This window comes from Idiotropiscis lumnitzeri, chromosome 20 (assembly GCF_059441095.1).
Source record: "Idiotropiscis lumnitzeri isolate Australia: NSW breed Sydney's pygmy pipehorse chromosome 20, RoL_Ilum_1.0, whole genome shotgun sequence".
Classification (NCBI taxonomy): Eukaryota; Metazoa; Chordata; class Actinopteri; order Syngnathiformes; family Syngnathidae; genus Idiotropiscis; species Idiotropiscis lumnitzeri.
The window spans coordinates 7,035,693-7,056,450 of record NC_142410.1 but is presented as its reverse complement, the minus strand read 5'-3'; the positions used below and the strand labels follow the sequence as shown (position 1 = coordinate 7,056,450).

General features: G+C 43.3%; 3 protein-coding genes across 5 annotated transcripts; all 3 read right to left on the bottom strand.

Annotated features, from left to right (window-relative positions):
* Positions 1-265: 265 nt before the first annotated feature.
* Positions 266-10,730, bottom strand: LOC148317362 (ubiquitin carboxyl-terminal hydrolase 31-like). 2 transcript variants are annotated; one of them, XM_088284715.1, is made up of 17 exons: positions 10,097-10,730; positions 9,138-9,982; positions 7,228-7,365; positions 6,976-7,064; positions 6,462-6,554; positions 5,758-5,893; positions 5,513-5,663; positions 4,912-5,092; positions 4,639-4,750; positions 4,476-4,570; positions 4,257-4,334; positions 3,903-4,032; positions 2,991-3,110; positions 2,702-2,927; positions 2,458-2,616; positions 2,213-2,365; positions 266-2,148 (listed from the first exon to the last, which is right to left on the bottom strand). In XM_088284715.1, exons 2-17 carry the CDS (start codon positions 9,702-9,704, stop codon positions 680-682), a joined length of 3,897 nt encoding a protein of 1,298 aa, XP_088140841.1. In that variant the 5' UTR covers positions 9,705-9,982; positions 10,097-10,730; the 3' UTR covers positions 266-679. The 2 variants fall into 2 exon arrangements, with proteins under 2 accessions (XP_088140841.1, XP_088140840.1); XM_088284714.1 differs by having other exon boundaries at positions 9,138-10,730.
* Positions 10,731-11,452: 722 nt separating this feature from the next.
* Positions 11,453-17,315, bottom strand: cog7 (component of oligomeric golgi complex 7). Its single transcript, XM_088284891.1, has 17 exons — positions 16,867-17,315; positions 16,517-16,665; positions 16,211-16,327; positions 15,968-16,136; positions 15,773-15,855; positions 15,134-15,256; positions 14,367-14,565; positions 14,161-14,288; positions 13,937-14,091; positions 13,717-13,833; positions 13,587-13,652; positions 13,266-13,452; positions 13,008-13,148; positions 12,854-12,937; positions 12,616-12,730; positions 12,384-12,527; positions 11,453-12,201 (listed from the first exon to the last, which is right to left on the bottom strand). The coding sequence occupies exons 1-17, from the start codon at positions 17,030-17,032 to the stop codon at positions 12,035-12,037; spliced, it is 2,310 nt and encodes a 769-aa protein (XP_088141017.1). The 5' UTR covers positions 17,033-17,315; the 3' UTR covers positions 11,453-12,034.
* Positions 17,316-17,656: 341 nt separating this feature from the next.
* LOC148317360 (putative protein MSS51 homolog, mitochondrial) lies at positions 17,657-20,369 on the bottom strand. 2 transcript variants are annotated; one of them, XM_088284894.1, is made up of 6 exons: positions 20,232-20,369; positions 19,460-19,606; positions 19,248-19,372; positions 18,338-18,904; positions 18,161-18,254; positions 17,657-18,077 (listed from the first exon to the last, which is right to left on the bottom strand). In XM_088284894.1, the coding sequence occupies exons 1-6, from the start codon at positions 20,246-20,248 to the stop codon at positions 17,882-17,884; spliced, it is 1,146 nt and encodes a 381-aa protein (XP_088141020.1). In that variant the 5' UTR covers positions 20,249-20,369; the 3' UTR covers positions 17,657-17,881. The 2 variants fall into 2 exon arrangements, with proteins under 2 accessions (XP_088141020.1, XP_088141021.1); XM_088284895.1 differs by having other exon boundaries at positions 18,338-18,901.
* Positions 20,370-20,758: the final 389 nt, after the last annotated feature.

The following is a 20,758-nucleotide window of genomic DNA, read 5'->3' as shown; positions in this document are numbered from 1 at the left end:
TTAATCAGTCGATATACTAATAATGAATAATAATAAAAGATAATAATCGACTCTTTGAAAACGATAATGACGGTCAAACAATACCCCAACTCCCATAAAAAAATCTCCATATATTTTTTTTAATTGGCAGATTGTTGCCAATTATACGTAATTCATATATTTAATATTGTTTTATTAATTTATATACTTTTTTTTTTATTTAATCGGATGATTAATCGGTCACCTGAATTTTTGTTCTGCTAAATATTGGAATCTGCATAAAAATAAAAAATCATATTGGTCGGGAATTCCGATAAATTCCGACTCCGAATTCTCCATAAAAAATTTGGAAATTAAAAAAAAAATTAAATTGAAATGAATCAGAACTCTGCCGCTTGGTGGAAACGAGGCTTCAAAGATTCCTCCCGGCTAAGCTACAGACACAACAAGGCAATCATTCCAATAAATGAGCAACCCATGCTTATGTACAGTACAGTATAGTATTTCCTGGAAATCATCACAACCATACAAAGTGCTTTGGTAAAACCCATTCCGAAATAATGATCGAACAAAGTGGACGGGAAGTGTCCAGAATGGCAGCTGGAAACCAGTAACCACCGAAAGGCTAAAGGTGTCAATCGAGTGTTTGGAGCTGCACTAGAAAGGAGAGCGAGACGATCATCGGGCCCTCGTGCGGATTTCATTTGGACCTCTGGCTTGATTGTGTGGCGTTGATGGGGATTTTTCTGGATGGCATGGTCTTTTTGACAGCTTCCTTTTTTGAAGGTTCTCTCGCCTGGTTGGTCGTTTCGGAGAGTTTGGATTTAGCGGAGGGCACCAGTGAATGTTTGGCTGCAGCGGAACCTTTGGACGAGTCCTTGTCCTTCGCTGCGGTGGCTTCTGAAGCCGCGTTCTGGGGTTTCTTGCTGCTTCCGTCTCTCGCCGCATCTCCGCCGCCGTCTTCCAGACTTCCTTTGGGGTCGGCGGCGGTGGCTTTCCCGCCGTCCATCGACTTGCGTGTGTCTTTGGGCCTCAGGGCAGTTTTGAAGAAGGACAAAGCTTTGTCCTCGGTCTTACTGTTCCTTCGAGGGGTTTTGGACGACAGGGCGGCGGACGGCGGTACCACGCTGGAGGATCGCAGACTAGTCATGGAGGAGCTACTGCTTGAACTTCGGGCGACCGTCCTGTTGTCCAAGGCGCGACCGGGCCTGCTCTCCGCTCTGCTGGCAGCACTTGAGCGGGATGGAGGACCTCCGTTGGTAACTTTCTTCTCCGATACCGCATGGGTCCGTGAAGAATCCCGGCTGGCGCTCCTGTCGGTTCCTTTAGTCCGTCCTGAGGCCGAGCTTTTATCGCCGCCTCCTTTGGGAGTCGTCCTTCTCTGAGGGTGCGAACTTCCCGGCGAAGCGCTCCTCCTCTGTTGGGCAGAGTCAGGATGTAACCCGTCCTGAGTTTGGGACGAGCCTCTTTTGGAAGGCGTCGCCGTTCTCGAGGAAGCGGCTTTACTGGCTTTCGCTGGTCCGTCGGTCTTGTCCTTTGGATTGGATGCGGCACCCTTAGCCTGCGTTCGAGCCGGCGACTTTGCAACAGCTGGCGACGCGGGAGACAAAGAGCTGGATGACGTCGAGGAAGCGGCGGGACGCTTCTTGGGACTCCTTTCGCTCTCCATCCCGGTCTTTGCGGAACTCCGTTTGCCACCTGTGCTGTCTGCCGCCGCATTTCGTTGTTTCTGCTCCTTTGCATTCGCCCCGTGTCGAGGGCTGATTTGTTCCGCGCCGACGACTAGATTGTTGTTATCCCCGGCTAGCGAGGAGCTTCTCGGCTCGGCCTGCGACGCAGCTTTGGGGTGAAGCTGTTCTATCAGCCTCTTACTGCCGGGATTATGATCCAACGCTGCAAGGGCGGACTTACCTCCGAGCTTTGGTGAACCGTTGAAGCAGGAAGTCGACAGATTGGTATCAACCACCTCCCCTATCATTTCCAGCGTCGGGGAAGAGGAGTGGGATTCAAGGGAGAAGCGCGAGGGCGAGTTGGAACGGAGTTGCAGCTTGGCCGAGCACCAGGAAGGCTTCTGGCCGTTCTCACTGAGCACTAGCGGACTGGCGATGGACGTTCTGGAGGAGAAGGTCTGCCTTTGCATGCCTCTCACCACGGGGCGGATTGATAAGCCTGCATGGCAGAAAGATTCACTTAAGGATCAATAAATCACACTTAGAGGAATTTGCATGCTTACCGTCATCCTCGCTGCGTTCCCCGGCGAACTCCGCCGACTCGGAGAGTGAGGCCAGCGATGTTCGTCTGGAGGAACCGGATGAGGCTTGGCTCGGTGGACGGCTTCCCATCAGACGGCCGATCCAATGCTCACACAAGGAAGAACTTGTCGATCCTAAAGACACCCACAAAAAAAAACAAGACAGGTTCTCGTGCCACATTCAGATTGTGACAGCCTGATTGCGGAAATATAATCAACAAAATCACCTCCCACAGAACTGTTGGCAGACCAAGACGGAATGGTGGCACGTCTCTGATAGAACAAGATGTAAGCCGTCTGCTTGCAGACGTCCTCTTCTGAGATTGGATGAACGTCGCTATCGTCAAAGCAATACCACTGTCCGTCAATGGAGTTCTTACACTGAGCTATGAGATTTGGAAAAAAAAAAGACAAAAAACGTATGTAAGGAAACGGACTTGGCGTGTTTTTCATCTCGGCAGGGTGTAATACCTGTGTAATGACCTCCCTGCATGGTCCCGTGATGGTTACACACGGCGTACAGGTCGTAAAGGTAATCCTCGGGATCCCGACCCAACCCGTAAGGCCGTCTCCACGGCGACCAGTGCGAGGGTAGACTCCAGCTGCTCTGGCTCCTCTTCACCATGTGCGGCGCCATGTCCATGCCGGTTAGCGGGAACTTGACCATGTTCTGCATTTTCATGCGCCGGTCGCCATCCTTAAGGAATGAAAAAGTTGAAAGTCACTCACGTCTTTCTGGAAAGCTCGTGACATCGCGTACCTGGCGAAAGCGTTTGAGGTGAAGGATGAGGATGTCGGGCAGCGTCCACAAACTGAGCTTGATGCTACCCTGCTGAAGCTGCTTACAGTGTGGACAGCGCCAGGCGTCATCAGGAGCAAGCTGGGGGAAATACAAAAGAGCAACTCAAATTTTCTATTTTTTTTTTTTTTTCCTTTAAATGTAAATATGTCCTGAGGTCCATTCTGCAATGTGTCCTGTATTTGCATTATCAAGTCCAGTAATAATTTTTGCATTGATTTCTTTTCTTAAAATGTGCTTAAAAAGTAACTACTATTTTTTTGTTATTAGATTGATATATTGCAAATAATAAAATACTGTTAAAATAAACTATTTTACATATGCATTGAACGTTGTCTATCTTAAAAATAAATAATATATTACAAATAAAATTTAGAATATCATAAAATTATTAATTATATCTAAATATTATATAATAAAAAAATAATATTTTGTATTTTCTGAAAAACTGAAAAAAAATGGCTTTAGCCATTGTTTTGGGAAAGTTACAATGTTACATACTCTAGTCTAACGGATTTAACTTTTTTTTTTTTTTTACCTCTAACGGTACTCTGGCTCCCTCTAGTGGTGGGCAAGTCCACCATTCAGTCTTGTGTGTTCATGTTGAAACTGTGCATGACGTTAAACCTGCACTTCTGTAATCCAGCAAAGTAGAGTTTTTTTCTGTTGTATTTTACTTTTAAGCACAACAATTTGCTATTTTTCAGCGTTCAAATAAACTTACAACTCCGTTTTAACGTTGAGCAGAAGTATACATTTTTTTTTAGAAAAAAATCTGTATTATTTCTCGATATCGCAGGTGGGTGGGTCAGGAATGTATCTCCCGTGATGAAGAGAGTGGCGCACATGAGAATCGATTCAGTTTGAGCTCACCTGTTCCTCTTTGGTGTAGAGTTGAAAGCATTGAGCGAGGGAGCAGCTCTGAGGCTGGAGGTGCTGCTCCTTCATATGACGTACACTCTCAGCATCGGGGATGTATTCGTCCTCTGTTCTTTTAAACAGACTGCAAGGAAACACAACATTGACGCAAGGCTTCAGTTTTTGAATCATCCCGCCAGGATGGCTCGCACTGTGGGTGAACTTAGCCGTGGTGTTGACGTGCTCTGCATGCCCGATATTTTTTTAACTGACGAGAACCAATCACATTGTGCAGTTTTATCTTGTGAAGAATTGTATCGTTCGTCATACTGTGTGTACAGGTGTACCTAATGTTGTGGCCTTACTTACTAGTCTTTTGTCTCCTTGTCCCATTCCACAACAATTTTGACGTGAGGCGGCCCCCCAGGACCACAAGACTTATATGCTCTGTTCAAAAATAGATTTTATTATCACAGGCAATAAGAATAACCATTTTCAAATGAGCATTTGCCCGAAAGTGCCGACAATGTGCATTACATAAGCAACAGAAGGAGCAGCACTCCCCCTAGTGGTGGCAGGGAGCTTTACCTCTCCACAGAAGGATGGCAGAGCGGTTGCTCCTCCTGAGGCAGGAGATACGTGATCCCCACGACCCCCACCACACGTAACGTGAAGGGCCCCACCTGCAAGACACAAGACGTCATGATCGTTAACATGGAGTGTATGATGTCATTGTTTTCACAATACGTACCTGCACGACGGCTCCAGGGCGCAAGAGATGACGCATCTTCTCCAGAATTTCCTTCTGGAGCACATCCCATGTGACTGTACGCTCCAGGTAGAGAATGAAAGGATTCCCAAACCTGTGGGAGTCCCCAGAACAGACTTGTTATGCGCTCCAAAGGCAGAGATGGGATTGAGTCGAGTCAAGAGACGTCCAAACAGTCGCGAGAACTCGACTCCCCATCTCTAATCAACAGTCAGGAAATCGAACGAGATTTTGGTCCCCTCCCTTCCGACGTACCTGCGTCCTTGCTGACCGGCACAAGCTCGGTTGCACACCAACAGCACCACCTTCTCGTCCTGTCCTGTGTTCTTTTTGGGGCTGAGAGGCGGGGTGCCGGGCTCTTGGATTTGCGGGGATAACCGGTTGTTGTCCGTGTTGTATTTCAAGTTGTTCTGGTTGAGATTGGCATGTGGACTCCCTGTATTCGGCAAACATGTTAATTTACAAGTTAAAAAAATAATTAATTCAAAAACAATAAAAACATAAAACTACTGATCCTAAGTTGATATTGACTATTTCTGATTAATTAATTGAAAAAAAAAAAACGATATTATAGTGACAAAAAATTATAGCAATTGGTGAGAGCCTATACCAGGAACTCATGAAGGCTGCCGAGAACAGCCACAGATAACTTATGTTAAAAAAAAAAAAGTAAAAATCTGACGGAGTAAGTCAATAATCAACATATAATTAAACCAACAATTTTGAGCATGACGATCTTTAGGAAAGCACAAATCTTTTGTCTTATCTCATTAGAATAAGAAAGTGTACCTAATGAAGTGTCTAGTGAGTGCTTAATCCAATTACTTGTACAAGCTAATGAACAGGTTTGCCCTACCGCATCGCTTGGAGCGGATCTGATCGGGCCTGAAGAGCTCAGGCGTCTCAAAGGCAAAGATGGAATCGCTCTCCTGAATGATCTCCAGGTCGTCGTCGTCGTCACAGAAGGAGCGATGGAAGCCGTCGTAGTACATCTCGGTGAGAACGATCTGAACGCGGACGTGAGAGCGGGATTCGTTTAATACGGCCATTCCCAACCATCTGTGTGTTGTGAGAGAAGTTCTGGTGTGGAGGAGGACGTACCTGCTGAGCAGGGATTTTGGTCTCCTGCGCCACTGCTTGTCTGAGCCTGGACACGGTGCCAGACAGAGGCACGGCCACCCCGACCCTCATACAGTGGGAGCACTTGCCCTGGTACACCACTGTCACATACAAGGGCCTGCATCATACAAGCACAGATTGAAGAAAAAAAAAAAAAAGATAATCATTCATTCATTCATTCAATAAATAAATAAATAAATATTATATATATAAATAAATATTATATATATATAATATAATATATAATAAATAAATAAATATTATATATATATAAATAAATATTATATATATATAAATAAATATTATATATATATATAATAAATAAATAAATAAATATTATATATATAAATAAATATTATATATAATATATAATAAATAAATAAATATTATATATATAAAAATAAATATATTTATATATATATATATAATATATATAATAAATAAATAAATAAATATTATATATATAAATAAATATTATATATAATATATAATAAATAAATAAATATTATATATATAAAAATAAATATATTTATATATATATAATATATATAATAAATAAATAATATATATATATATATATATAGATATTTTTTTTAATTTATAAATGAGACAAAGTGACAGAGAGCATCTTCTAATTCTAGCATTGTTTTTGTGCGTCTGTATCTTTTCAATGCCGACAAACTCACCGCGTGTGAGGTACGGGGATTGGCAGTGAGATGCAGAGAAAAGGATCAAAGGTGTTGCTCTGTTTCTGGCAGTGAGGACAAGTCAGGGAGGATCTGCACACAAATGTTGAGCCAAATCAAAGAACGCAGAAAATTGTGTCACTTTCCTGTCAGTTATAAGGTTGACATTTTTGGGGAAATTATTATGTTTAAAAAAAAAAAAATTAAATTAGATTAAATGAGTAAATCTAATTAGTAACAACTGCTGAAACAAACGGATAATTTTGACACCCGTTAGAGGTCATAAAATATATATTGGTCAGTAGAGTGATATGCACATATTTGCACACCCAAACATGAAGTGGTGTTGGTCACACATTTCATAACAAAGAAGAACACAGTGCACATTTACAGAAAAGGTCCCAAATGGTCCAGCTCATATGGTCAGTGTTTGTGTGTCAACAAAAGTCAAATACATTTCTGTGCATTTGTCAAATAGTGGCGAGGATGCGCGAAAGGTGGGAGGATGGTTTACCTGTATTGTGCCTGGAAAAGCTCTTGGACGAAAGAGCCCGGCGCTGGGAGTGGAGATCCTCCCGGGGCGTTTTCGTTCTCTACTGGAGGCTGGAAACACAAAAACAGGCACACACAAAAAATAAAAAGAAAGTACAAATATTGTACTTTAAAGTAGATTTTTCAGGTAGCTGTATCTCGTCCACGACTTAAGTACAGTGTGTCGAGTACTTTTACCCCCTCTGAAAATAAACACTGCGTGGTTGCAGCTTACCGTCCTCGGAGGCCTGACGTCAGGATGGATGATGTTGTTGAGGTCTTCGTGAACTCGATCCAGCAGCCACAGGAGGAATTCCTGGGCGTCATGTTGGGAGTTGCCCTTGAACTGAAGCGCGCTCTTTGAAACCACATTCTGCAGTGGGGATTTACACATTTTTATAAAATCAATAATAAAATAAAATAAAATAAGAGAGATTTGTATCTTTTTTTAGGAAAAAAAAGCAATGCTATGAAGATAAAGCAGTATTTTTTTTTGTTAAAAAAATTGTAATCTAACAAGGAAAACAACAATTTGTTGGGATAAAAAGTTGTAATCTCAGGAGAATAAACAGTTATTTTCCGTATCAAAGTTATAATATGTGAAAGTGTAATTGAGGGAAGAAAGTCACAAATTAAAAAAATACAATGCAACTTTTTTCATTATTATTACACATTTTTTATTTATTTATTTATTTATTTATTTAATGTTCTTGAAAAAAAAATAATAAAATATGGGACTTCGTCCCATTCCTGTAATTTTTTTTCTTTTATTCTCAAACTTGTTTTTTTGTCATCCCGAAATGTTCATTAAATGCTGGTAATAATTATTACAAATAATTTCGAAGACACCCAGTTTGCGACCCACTGAGATAACTAATTGAGCATATGTGGGAACTGATGCCAAAAAGCTTTAAAGAGATCATCTAATTGAGCCCGAAGCGGTGGGAATAAAGAAACACTTAAATTATCAAATGAAAACCCTTTTTTTTTTTTTTGGCGGGTGGGGGTGCAATAATTGTGAACGCAAATATATTCAAAACAAATTATTGTACTTCCGTGATGTGTCAAGTGACATAATTAATTATGCAAACATAGAAACTGGTAAAGCAAGAGCATCACTCGGATTTGATAATTACTTGACTTCTGAAAGTCGTCCTATAAATATTTACTTAATGTATAAAAATAAGATTCAGTAGCGTCAAGATCTTGCCGTTAAATCTCCTGACTGTGCTTTGTCATAGCGCGCATTATGAGGCTGTCGCTCGAACAAGAAAACATAAAAAAAAACTGTCAGACAGTTCATAATCTGGCTGGCAACCAAGCTAAGGAAAAAAAAAAAAGAGCCCAAAATAGGAGCGCTTTTAAGAACAAACTCAGAGTCGTCAAATTCAGTTCCTTTCTTTATGTTTTGTTGAAAGGATGAAAATAGACGAGAAAAAGATACAATGTTACCAATCTGCAAGGTGACAAAGACAGAAAAGGTTGGCTTGTTACGAAAGCTGCTAAGTGGGAGGCAGGCGGCTGCAAAAGGTAATTAAGTTCATTTGTGGTTCGACTCTCCACCTGAAAGGAAAGCGAGACCTTGTTGAAGAAAAATGGACGTTTTATAATTCGTCAATGAAAAAGGCGAAAGAAAAAAAAAATAAACTAGGCCAAATATTACATAAAACGAACATCACACGTCATTTCACCAAGACAGAGCAACTGCAAAAAAAAAAAAGAAAGAAAAGAAAAATCCTGAAAAATGATTTTTGACTTCCTTATTGTCATAGTTTGAATAAAAAAAAAAAAAGATGTTAAAGTGCGATAAATTGCTTCAAAGCAAAAATGCTCCGCTGGCTGGAATTTTTATCCAGTTGATTCAAAATCAGACGTGGTGGACCGGCTCATTAAATAGTTTTTCTGTTGCTCGGATTAACGGCGTAGACGCGCCTTTTTGACCTCTACGAGCAGGCTAGCCGTTATCCTCAGCTGAATTACGCAACGACAAATCACTCAAACATTTGATACAAAATGAATTGATAGACAAACGGGCAATTGTCGTGGAAATTTCCAATACTCATTGACTACCATTGACGGCTAAAGACGTCAAAGATCCATTTTTTTTTTTTTTTTTTACTATAAATGTGACAAACCAGAGCCCACCTTGAAGTCTCTGCTGTGCTGGGGCGTGTACTCAAAGGTCCACAGAGCTCGAACCAGACCGGAAAGCTGCTCCGTCACCTCTCCGGATTCTTCCTGCTGCTGCTGGCTGGACTTCTTCTGCACCAGGACCCCATTGGACTTAGTCGCCTTGGTATCGGTACCGCCGGCCTCGGATCCCGCGCCTCCCCCACTACCATCGCCCCGGAACTGCTCCAGTGCCAGGTACTCTGCGAAGAGCTCGGTATTGCTCAGGCACTGTAGGATGGCGTTCATGAAGCAGGTGTTGCCGTGATTCTTGAGCCCGGCCACGCCTGGCACCTTGTCGCCGAAGGGGAACCCCCCGCAGTCGCTGTCGTCCGACTGGAGCGACCCGCCGGTGGTGGTCGGGATTAACGAGGCGTCGTCCTTGTCGTCGCGGGCGGCCTGCTCGTCCGTACTGAAATGAGACAAAGTGGAAAGAGTCCGGAGAACTCGGTTCATGAAGCTGCCCACTGAGCGGACCGAGCTCCTCCGGAACAGCTTCTTGCTGAAGGATTTCTTCTCCTTGTTGGTGACCACTTTGGACATGATGGCGGCTCTTCGGTGGCTTTTGGGAGAACGGGGCGGAGGAGAAGTTAGCACATTTGCCTCACCGTTCCGAGGTTCCAGGTTTGGATCTGGGCTACGGCTTTCCTGTGTGTACTTTTCTTGATCGCCCAGTGCTCGGGTGAGTTTTCTCTGGCTTCGTCCCAGTTTCCAAAAACAACATTATGCATGTATGTCATTGAAAACAAGAGTCAAAAAGTAAAAATAAAAATTCTTTATGCTAATTGTTTTGCTCAAAATCCGCTCCAGTGCCAGCTCACCTAATGAGTAAAATAGAAAATGGATGGTTTGTAGATTAAAAAAAAACAAAAAAAAAAAACATTTTAAATTCTTTTTACAGCACTTTGCTGCCAGCCTCACGCGAGATCACTCACTCGTGTTGTCCACAGGGCCCGGGCATGTTCCACTTAAAGGCCTGCTCGTTGCGAAAGGAGACAGACGGCCCAGCTTGCATGAAAACAAACACCGTGTGGTGCTGGTGCTGGTGCTGGTGCTGGCGGAGAAGCGCTCGGACCGGGTCGCCTCTCACACGCTCGCCCGCGCATAGCGTCTCCAGCAGCGGCTACGAGCGCCCAACTCGGCGGTCCATGTCATGGAGGTGGACCCTCAGACATAAACATCAACGGCTCCGGAGTGGGGGGGTCCCTCATCTTTTATTCAACGACGCGCGGCTCCACCCGGTCCAAAAGGCATCCCACCGCGTCACGTCCTCGAATCCTCGAATTAGGGTCAATTGTTTTTCGCTTTTTTTTTTTTTGTCTTCCCCTAATGCTCCTCCGCGTTGGTCATCGTCGTCGGTGCCCCGCGACCGGAGCTCCAAAAGACCGCCGCTCCCTCCACTATGGAGGTTCTCATCCTCGCACGGTTCGGCGCTTCAACGTGAGCCTCCCCGACCCTCCCCGACGTTTTGGGAGAGAGGCGGTGGTGGGGGTCACTCGGGTTGGTAGTCGGAGTCCAGCAATTCGCGGTCGGGACAAGGCTGGGTGGCAAGGCCGTGTACCGCGTCCATCCTCATCTGTAGGCAGCGACACTGCAGGCAGGCGGGCGGGCGGGCAGGGCGGGGACGGATGACGTCGCAGCCGAACACTGGTCCATGTTGGAGGGGAGCAGGTGGATGCCGGATGATGCATGCACTCCATCAGTCTCCGCGGTTAACATGAGAAGCGCCAATCACAAGGTGCTGCCATATCTTTTTTTTTTTTCTAATCCAGAAATGTGGACATCATTCATCCTCAAAAAATGACCGATAAAAGCAATAGAAAATCATCTGGGTAGTATAGAATCAACATTTTCATGTGAAAAACACATCATGATCACCAGAGATGCCTCACGAATGTGCAAATATATTGGCTGACGAAACTTGGCTTGCTCTGAGCTACCAGTCAAAGGATGTGGGGGAAATGATGACATCATCGAGGGCCAGCTCACTGGCCTTGAGAGGACGAATTTCAAATAGGATTGGTTAAAATGCCATCGCTAAAATATTTCAAATGAAATGAGCCGGCAGGATGGAGTCGGAAGGCCCCAGGCTGATTAGATGAACATGGCAACGCAGGAGCTGAAATCTGATTGGAAAATAAAAAAATGTAACATCAACATACGTGGTTACATAATTACTAAAAACAGCTCTTTTTATTCAACACTTTCTATATCAATAACTAAAAATTGTTCTTTGCAACTGCATAACTATACCTAAATGTAATCTAAATGCAAATATCAAGACAATACAATTATGCTGTGTAAATGTTTTTATATTCACATTTACATATAATATACTTAAAATATGCTGGAAAATTCCATACAACGAAAAAGAACGATTGATCAGAATATGAAGCACGTACAATTAGGCTTCGCAGAACAGTCCTACCATAAGTAATAAAATGATCCGATAGACTTTAAATTGCTGTTACACATACCTTCATCTCGTAACATCGCAATGCAACAACCGAAGATGAAGCAGAAGAAAAAACAATAGAACCATCCTTACTGTTGGGGGGAAAAAAAGACACTACAGGGTCCTACATGAAGCATTTTCGGGTTGTTGGGTGGCCCGGCATATTCATGATACAATCCGATAATTTTCAATGATTATTTAATATTTAGCGTCTTTCTACTGTCTTGTTTAAGCCTTTAAAGAAAAATAAATGACTTGGTCAAGCCATTGTCGGTTGACTTTACGTGACCCCGGACCAATGTTAATGTACAACCCGGCACCGGTACCAACCCTGGATGAACCATGATCACCTCAGTGGATAAAGCCGTATAAATGCAAACAAGGGTGGGAAACAAGAAGCCCAGATTTTCTTTTTTTTTTAGTGGTCAATCGAGCGGAGGGCGGCAATGGTAGCCACCAGTCGCCGAGGCAACTGCTTGGCGGTTTGTCTGTAGTCTTCGGGCTTGGCCCTCAACAGGGAAACAATCTGCTGGAGGGTGCGAGACGGCTGCAAGCCCAGAGCGTCCATCACATTGCTCAAGTAGTCTGTGGAGAACATTGATACTTTGTAAACGTAGAATCAATACGTCACTATTATTGGTATTCTGTAGCGGCGAATTTCATCATTCATGGAATTGTTCGGTGTTTTATTTATTCATTTATTTTTGGAGTTATTGAGTTGCATGCGCCTACTGTACGTTGTCGTGTTCTGATGCCGCCTTGTTTACCGATATCCGTGGCCAGCTGCTTGGTGGAATGTGCGCTCAGATGGGGAATGAGCAGGATGGCATCGCAGTACGTCTGCATGGTTGCCCGAGCGATGGAGCCCAGCCAGTAGTCGGCTGTGTTGTCCAACTCGGGAAGGTCATCGCCTGGGGAAGTTTGGAGCGGAGAGTTTAAAGACACATTGGATGGCTTAGAGATTTAAATGGTGAACAATTTCACGTGGAGGAGAGTAACCTTGCTCTGGAGGAAACGGTAACTTCCCAGCATGCAAGGCTAACTCAAGCGCCGGATCTTCCTGTGTCACAAATGGTTCCAAGTGGAGAGGCAGAGACATCAGGTACTGACCTATCTGGAAGAGGATAACAGGTGGTAGTTAAGCGACACGAACGTAGTCACGTGACGAATTAAACTTGTGCTATAGGTCAAAGCACCACTGTGACCTCAAAAAAAAAAAAATAATTAAACAACTAACATTTGTGATGTACTCTTGTGGTGACAGGCTGAAGGTGGGCAAGTCCTCAGTGAAGCTTTCTCCTAAACCGAGTGAGTCTTGACTCTGCACATAAACGACAATGCTCACGCACACTTGTAATCGGTGTGTAAACTCAAACTGGGCACTCGCCTACCTCCATCTTGGCGACGGGGGACAGCTGGTGTTTGATCTGTAAAAAGACAGAGTCAAAGGCCAGCTGATGGGCCTGCTGGTTGAGCCGGGTCAGCGCCGCTCTCGGCTCGGCGAGGAGATTGGAGTTGCCGGCGCCTTTCTCCTGCGTCACAAAGGCAAACACGAATTAACGTTTTATAACATACCGTCGTCTTTTTCTTTTGTCGGTTGTACTTTATTATTAATACAAACGTATCTATCACAATCTGGAGTGACGTACTTTTAACGAGTAGAGCACTTCCATGAGAGCGTTGTACTCGGCGATGCTGCCCCTCTGAAGATAATTGTACTCCTGCCAGGGATTTTTGGAGGCGCCCTTCCTCTCAGCGGCGCTGGCCTCCTGGATGCCCGCCAGGCTGCGAGGGCTGTACGACTCCGACAGGTACTTGCCTGCCGTGCCCATGATCCTACACGAATGGTCGATTTGTGACGCAATACAGTTGTTTACGCAATGCATTTTTTTTTATATATATCACAAGAGGGAGTGTTTACCATACTTTTACAATAACTGAGAAATAATGATCAAAAGCAGTTCACTTACTTGTTTGACAACTGCTGCTCAAAGGCGCCACATTGTCTCAGTAACTCCCCACAGGTGGCAATAATTCTGCAAAAGGGCAACACAACATTGAAACGTCGGAAGAGAACGGACGAGATTAATCATCCCAAACCTGACTGAGTTCTGGAACGCAGTCCAGTCCTCCTGAAAAACAGAAGAACTCGGCGTGTCTTCCAGTCTGCACTTCTTCCTGATCGACTCCAGTGTCGTCGAGAAGTCGGACACGTACCTGGGGGAAAGAAAACAATGTCAACGCTGGCAGCAGAATCAAATTAAAACGATAAAAAAACAAAAAAATCCAGAGTCAACACCGTATGTGAAATGATATTTACTTGGTGAAGAGCACTTTAAGAGCCTTGAGGAGACCGCACACGGCCAACCCGTCCGTCAGTTTCACACAGCGGTCCACCGCGGCACTTGCCAGGCCAAACAGCTTGCCGACCGAGTGCTTAAGCTCCTCCACGCAATCGATGACTTCCCCGTGTTCCTAAGGACGGAGGATGAAGGGTGTTACACAGCTCCCAAAAAATTGTATTTATGCGTGATCATATCTCACCAAAGGAACAGCACTGATCTGGATGAGGAGGTGATTTTCCTCCAACTCTCCATAGAGTAACTGGTAAGGCTTATAAGGGTCATAGAGCGCGCACACAAGCTCGTTCACCTTCAGGAGGTTATTCTCGCCTACGAACACAGTAAGAAGGTTCCAGCTATTACAATTACATTTTGCAAACGGCGCATCATTTTCTTCAAAGTACAAACCAAGATGTGGCATCATGGCGGCTTCCAAGTTGTGCCCTAAGGTGAGCGTGGTGTGGTTGAGCTCCAGCAGGGAGTCGAGACGCTGCTCTTGGGCCGTCCGATCCATGGCCGTGCTCAGGCACACGGGGATGGAGGGCACCATGGCACCCAGAGTCTGGATCAGCAACACTGTCACCACCTCGTAAGGGTTCTTGAACACCTGGTGGTTATCGAAATATACGGTCATGCCAATGAAGTGACGCATGAACAGTTGTTACCCTGGGAGCTGCATTTTCACGGTTTCTACAGGTATCAACAAATCAAATTTAATGCTGTATTAAATCCAACTTAAAACAAAATTAATGAATATGGTTGTATCTTTTAGTGTATTAATAATGCAATATTACTAAGTCGGTGTACTGTTAAAAGGAATGCGAAGCGTTAAGTCAGGTAAGTGTTGAGGTAATTTTTCTGCCACTAGGTGGCACTAGTGTTTCATGACATTGGTGACAGGAATTTGGCTTTTCAAATTAAGAGTAAATTCATGAGACTCCTACGGATTTTGTTCATTGTATATTACAACTTATATTATATAACTACCATCATGTAGTATATCAATACAATTGAGGACCCCCCTGTAATTTATTTTAATTTTTTTTAGAACTGGTCCATGACCGACTATTGGGTCAAGATCCCACAACTGAGAATTCCTAAATTTAAAATAAACTAATCCACAACAAGAGTAGGTGTATATTATGTGGATCTGGAATGCATCAGGTGTGTTTTACCTGGCTGCACCACCGGAGCTGAGCGTGCCAAGTGGACAGCAAAGTGTCGTAGAATTCCGACAGCTGCTGATTCAGGCTGAGTTCGCTCTGTGAGAGGTCCTGCCACATATTCACGATCTGGCCCTGCAGAAGTATGAGGTCACATCACATCTAAACACACTAAAAACTAAGAAAATGAAATATTAAAAAAAAAAAGAATAATTACATGATGTGTATGTAATCAAACCGCCGCCAGGTCCCTTAACTTAATGCTATTGAATGATGTGTGACGCCATAGATGGGCTAACAAAGCTAGCATTGATGTTGCTGTAATTATAAACTTTAATTTGCAATAGTGCAATAGTAACCAGCATATATTCTTTATCCTCTGCAAAACAAATAAATTACCCACGATTTTGCAGTTTAGCTGAGACTCTCTTGTTTCATCATCAAATCTAAATGTAGTACGGCTGTATGCATTATACTGCCCTCTGGTGGCCAGAGCATGCCAGAGAATGAAGAGCACAATGACGCTGAATTATTTGTGCTGATATTTGTGACGCACACGCCTGCGGCTTCACACAATTTGAGTGAATTGTTGCCATTGTGACATTGCAAATTCCTGGTGGGACTGTAAACAACCACATTTTGAATACTCACTTTGTGACACTTGTAGTAGTAGGCAAGGAGCTGCGGCATTCTGTCGATCTCTGAGAAGACTTTGACAAACAGTTTGGCTTGGTCTGCATGGGAAAGGTGAGGAGGCCAATAAAGCAAAGCGTACAGATCACTACGTAGCACAAATGGGTTCAAGTTGGAATAAAAAAAAACTCTGATGGTTCAATTGGAGCTTACCTACAGACATGGCATTAAATGCCGCCACTATTTGGGGGCTGGCCAGGGCCTCCAGTCTGTTTTTAAGGGCCTCAAGGTGGACACACTTTTCAGAGTAGTCTGGCGTGTCCACCAGCATTGCCAGACTGTTCTGCATGCTGGTTAGCTTGGATGAGATGGCTGCGAGATCCTAAAAGACAAAAGCACAAAGTTTAAGCTCTCTGGAGCATGAAAAACAAAACACAAGCTACTGATTTATTATACCTGTGATTTGAAGGTCTCCTCTATGTCGACACTGAGTGTGCTCCATTTATCAGCCTCCTGTAGCGCCTCTGCTGCCAGCTGCATGCGACTCTTCACTTGGTCGATCTCCACCAGGACCTGGAAGTGACATTTTCACAAATATTTGACACTCACAGTGATTATGACTACATATAGTAATAGTTTAAACAATAACATTACCACAAACTATGACTTCAAAACACTTAAAAGACTATCTCAAATCCTTACAGACGTCTTCAAAGAGATATATTGGCATTCTCAGTAGCTCTGTTGTGTATATAAACACACCTGCATGGACTGCACTGTGTCCTGCTCAAACTTCTTAATGTCCTCTTTGACCAGAACCATTTGCTCTTTAAGGAAAGTAGCTTCCTGCTTCAATGCTTCCACATCTCGAAGCACTCTGGGCATGTTCTGCAGCGCCTGGTTACTGCTTTCTAGATAAAAGACAAGACATGTATCTTTAAACTGGAATTTAATACACAAAATGCTCTCAGTTTACAACGTTCCGTTGTTTGTACCGTAGTGTGCAAAAGTCATTAGTCAACCGTTGAATGCACTTTTTTTTAATGGTCTGTACTTTTTGCACATATTTCTGTTCTCCAACAAGGTGCGGAAGGAAAAAGCTGTACACTGACCCTCAATTGCATTGTTGACTTCCTGGATAAAAAGCTGCAACTTCATAACCAGCGTCGCAGCGTGTGTATCCGCCTTCCCCGGCGCATCCTTCTGCACCATTTTAAAGGCGCCATTCACCCAGTCTTTCACGTCAAAGTCGTCGTCCAGGAACTTTGAGAAATCCATCTGCTGCCTCCGATTGATTCATTCACCCGACGTAAACGAGCTAAATGTCATCGAGCCATGGCTATCGCTGGTGTGCTAGTTTTTCCCGAACAACGGTTTCGACACGAATATAAAATAAATAGCCCAGGAGAATGAGATAATCATTACAACCAAATAGAGTTCCAACAAAGCAACGGCTTCCTCCAGAGTTGATTTGAAGCGTCAACAAATATTACAGAAGAAAAACGTTTGAGACATCGCGCATAGTATCCGTAGTAAGCGTTGACAGCAACTTCCTGTGTGCTCAATATTTACCTATCCCAGGAAACAAGTGCTGGCATGTTAACTGATGTCAAATGTCACAAGTTATCCAAGCTATGGAACAATATTCGCCATATAAAACACATGTTCGGTTTATGAATTATTTATGCAATCACATTTTAGGGAAATTTATGGTGTTCAAACAGAAAATGAAAGGCAACAATGGAAACAGCGTTAGTCAGTGCCACACGAAAATACGTCCGTCCAGAAACATACACCAGTCTTCATTGCATTTTCCATATTTAAGTGGAACGTTTGTGTTGCTCCTTTTCATTTCGCGTCATACAAAAGGTGTTATAACTAATTAATAACTATTTGTAGTATATTACATAGAGTATATTTCTTGTATATTTTGAAAACCATGGCAACCTGGTGGTCTACAGTAATTTTGTTCTGGTCAAAGCCCCATTTATTTATTTATTTATTTATTCAATTATGTTTTCATTTATACAACTACAGTTTTTTTTTAAATCAAGAATAGACAACAACAGTCAATAATGATCATTGTGTTTTAGTTAGTCATCCAAAATTGTGTTTTACATGGCGCCTTTAAGACTCATCTAGTTCGGCAGTTTCCAATAAACCTTGAAAGCAAAAGTAGTGTGAGTTCCAGTAAACAGGCGGCTTGTTAGGACAAGAGCCCACCACTTCTGGTTTGAGTGAAGCGAAGGGGTTGGCGCCACTTCCCTTCATGTCCATCTCCAATTCCAGCAGAATCTGCAGCGAGTAGGTCATTTCTGCCTCGCTGTGGATGTAAAGGCGAGAAAGGCCGCAGCATTTCACAAATAAAGAGTAAGAGAGGCGCTAACTGGCATTGCAAATGCTCACCTCAGAGCAGTGAACATTGAAGAAATCTCATAATCCCTCAGAAGTAGAAGTGTTGGAAGCCAACCCTGCTCCAAATCCTGACTGGCATCGAACCCTTCACAGAAAAACAAAACAAAAAAAAAAACACTGGCAGTGACCAGAGGTGGGTGGTACGGTCACCTTAGAACTTGTCCTCACCAGGATGAAATCCAACCACCAAGTCTGGCTTGGCGGCTTCCTCTTTCTCGACCATTTCCTCCCAGAACTGATGATAGAGGCCTTTGTAGGCGCTAATGTAGACCTTCTTCCTCGGTCCAAAGGCTCTGAGTGGAGGCCTCATGAAGGGCCCCTTCACCAGCTCCGGTCCCACCATGACTATTTCTATCCCCTGGTGTTCAGGGAACATCTTGTTGAGCTCGTCATAATCTGTCAACTTTGCCGCGAGAGTCTCACTCTGGCCGGCTCCCACCAAGTGGATGGTGAGAGGTTTGGAATAAGGGTTCAGTCCGAACAGCCTCATGCCCCAGGCGATGGTGAGAGGCCTGGAGAAGAACTCGCTGCAGACCCTCCACAGGGACTGCCTCAAGTCTTCGTCTTCGGGGCGAGGCCTGCTCGCATCACTCCATAAGGTCTTCATGTTCGCTCCAGTCAAAACGGGATCGAGGCGAGCAGTGAGATCACCTTGCATGGCCAGCCAGTCGTCCCAGTTTTTTATCTCGGACTCTGGTTTTGACCAGTTGCCAGTTGGGAAGGGAAGATCTCCTGCTGGGTCGTTTAAAAGAATCCAGTCGCAAAAATACTTCTTTTTTTTTCCTATTTGGTTTCAGGAGGGTTGCACTGGCTCTTAGCATCAACAAAACCCGGATTCGGCGGATGCTTTGGAAAGTGATGAAGCTTCACCTGTACCGACTTCAGGTTTGTCAAAGGTTTCAAATTAGAAGATTACGATGCTCAACAATCTAGAGCCCAATCACTCTCCGAAGTATCCGCTGAATCGAGCTCTTTACCAATATGTACTTCCACGTAAGCACTGAGGGTTGCCACCTCCGAAAGAATCAGCAGAACCGAACTTGATACTTCTAATTGACAAATTTTCTTACTTGCACACCTTTAAACACGAGCCATTCCACCACTCTGTCCATGGCAGCCAGACGCAGCTGTGAGCAGAACTTCTTGTGTTTGGGCCAGTCGCCCTTTTGACACTCCTTGCAGCAGTAATAAACATTCAAACATCTACAAAGGAACCGTCATTGATGTCGAATAATAGAATAAAAATCGGATATCTATCGACAAGGTATATTCGATTTTCCTTTTGGTTACCTGGAACAACGCTTTAAGGTTTCAGGGTTCGCCGGTTGATCTGAGCTCGTCTCACATTGCGCGCACACTTTAAAAGACGCCTCCATTTTCTCAAACATCTCCTTTTGGGAACGGAAAGCCATGGATTTATCTGGAGGTGGGGGCACTCTAGAAAGGGATGTAAAATAATAATTGTAAAAGCATCAATCATACAATGCTTGTTCAACCTTTACTGGAATCTCCCTAAAAAACTGCTGCTCGGTTGTCTAGACAACCAGCTATTAGACGGTGTCCAAAAATCCTGCAGTGCCTCTTCTGTGTCTTAGATCAAACGGTCACAGCCTTGATAGGAAGGAGTAAAAAGTAGAGATGGTTTTTTTTTTTTAATGAAGGAGTAAAAGTATCTGAAAAAAAAATCAAATGTACTTGGATTGCAATTGTGTGAAAGCTGGACACCAATTCTGTTACCTTTGCTTGTTATACTGGTACCCACAAACATGAGATATTTTTAGCATTTGTTGTTGAGGAGGGTGGGCAGACTCAACCACATGACATTTAAAATGTCTTACAAGGAGTGTCTGGATCTTAATGCGACACCAAACGGGAAAATGAATGGAAATATGGATTTTAAAGCCGCACATTTCATAAAAATACATCTTAAAAGCGGTCGAAGATTAGTAGCATTCACTAAAATAAAAAAAAAGTGTCGTGCAAACGTAGCTTACTTCTCTTGCAACTGTATATGACATTAAAAAAAAAATCAAAATCGAATAGCAGTTAAAGATAAACATACCTCACGCTTTCAGTCATTTTGAAGCTTTGTTAGGGTCACGAGGCTCTTCCTTCTGCCACTCTTGCGACGACTTGGGGTAAAATTTTCAAACACCTGTTGTCGTCCATCAAGTCCGAATGTTTGACATCTGTACACCAACGCGCTACGAATGTACGATGTGACGTCACAAGGTGAAGCAATATAAAACAATAAAGTCGAAATAAAATCATTTATCTACATACCCATTCATTACTGCAGGTTGTTTTTCTTTGAGGGGGGAATCATATTTATTAGTTTAAAGACTTTCAGGCCATCAGTTTGAATCGAGGATTGCGCACTTACGTGTTGTGTCCACGAGAGGTCAGTGTTGTATCGAGGATAAACATTCGAATTGACCAAAACATTTGTTTCTGTAGTTTCTATATAGAAAACAACCACCACACGCCGATGATTGCAACAACGTATTTCGATGAATACTGTGAGATTACTTATTTCTTTTAATTTATAAAATAAAATAAAAATAAAAATAAGATGCAACACTACCAACG

Coding starts and splice junctions, on each gene's coding strand:
- LOC148317360 (XM_088284894.1), bottom strand. Junction 19,373..19,459: donor ACCTTAAAGCGTTGTTCCAG/GTAACCAAAAGG, acceptor GTTCCTTTGTAG/ATGTTTGAATGTTTATTACT. Junction 18,078..18,160: donor TCAATGTTCACTGCTCTGAG/GTGAGCATTTGC, acceptor TTACATCCACAG/CGAGGCAGAAATGACCTACT.
- LOC148317362 (XM_088284714.1), bottom strand. CDS start 9,704: ATGTCCAAAGTGGTCACCAACAAGGAGAAGAAATCCTTCAGCAAGAAG. Junction 6,555..6,975: donor CTTTTCCAGGCACAATACAG/GTAAACCATCCT, acceptor ATTTGTGTGCAG/ATCCTCCCTGACTTGTCCTC. Junction 3,111..3,902: donor TCTACACCAAAGAGGAACAG/GTGAGCTCAAAC, acceptor TATTTCCCCCAG/CTTGCTCCTGATGACGCCTG.
- cog7 (XM_088284891.1), bottom strand. CDS start 17,032: ATGGATTTCTCAAAGTTCCTGGACGACGACTTTGACGTGAAAGACTGG. Junction 12,938..13,007: donor CCCCCGTCGCCAAGATGGAG/GTAGGCGAGTGC, acceptor GTTTATGTGCAG/AGTCAAGACTCACTCGGTTT. Junction 12,202..12,383: donor GCAGCTGGCCACGGATATCG/GTAAACAAGGCG, acceptor TGTTCTCCACAG/ACTACTTGAGCAATGTGATG.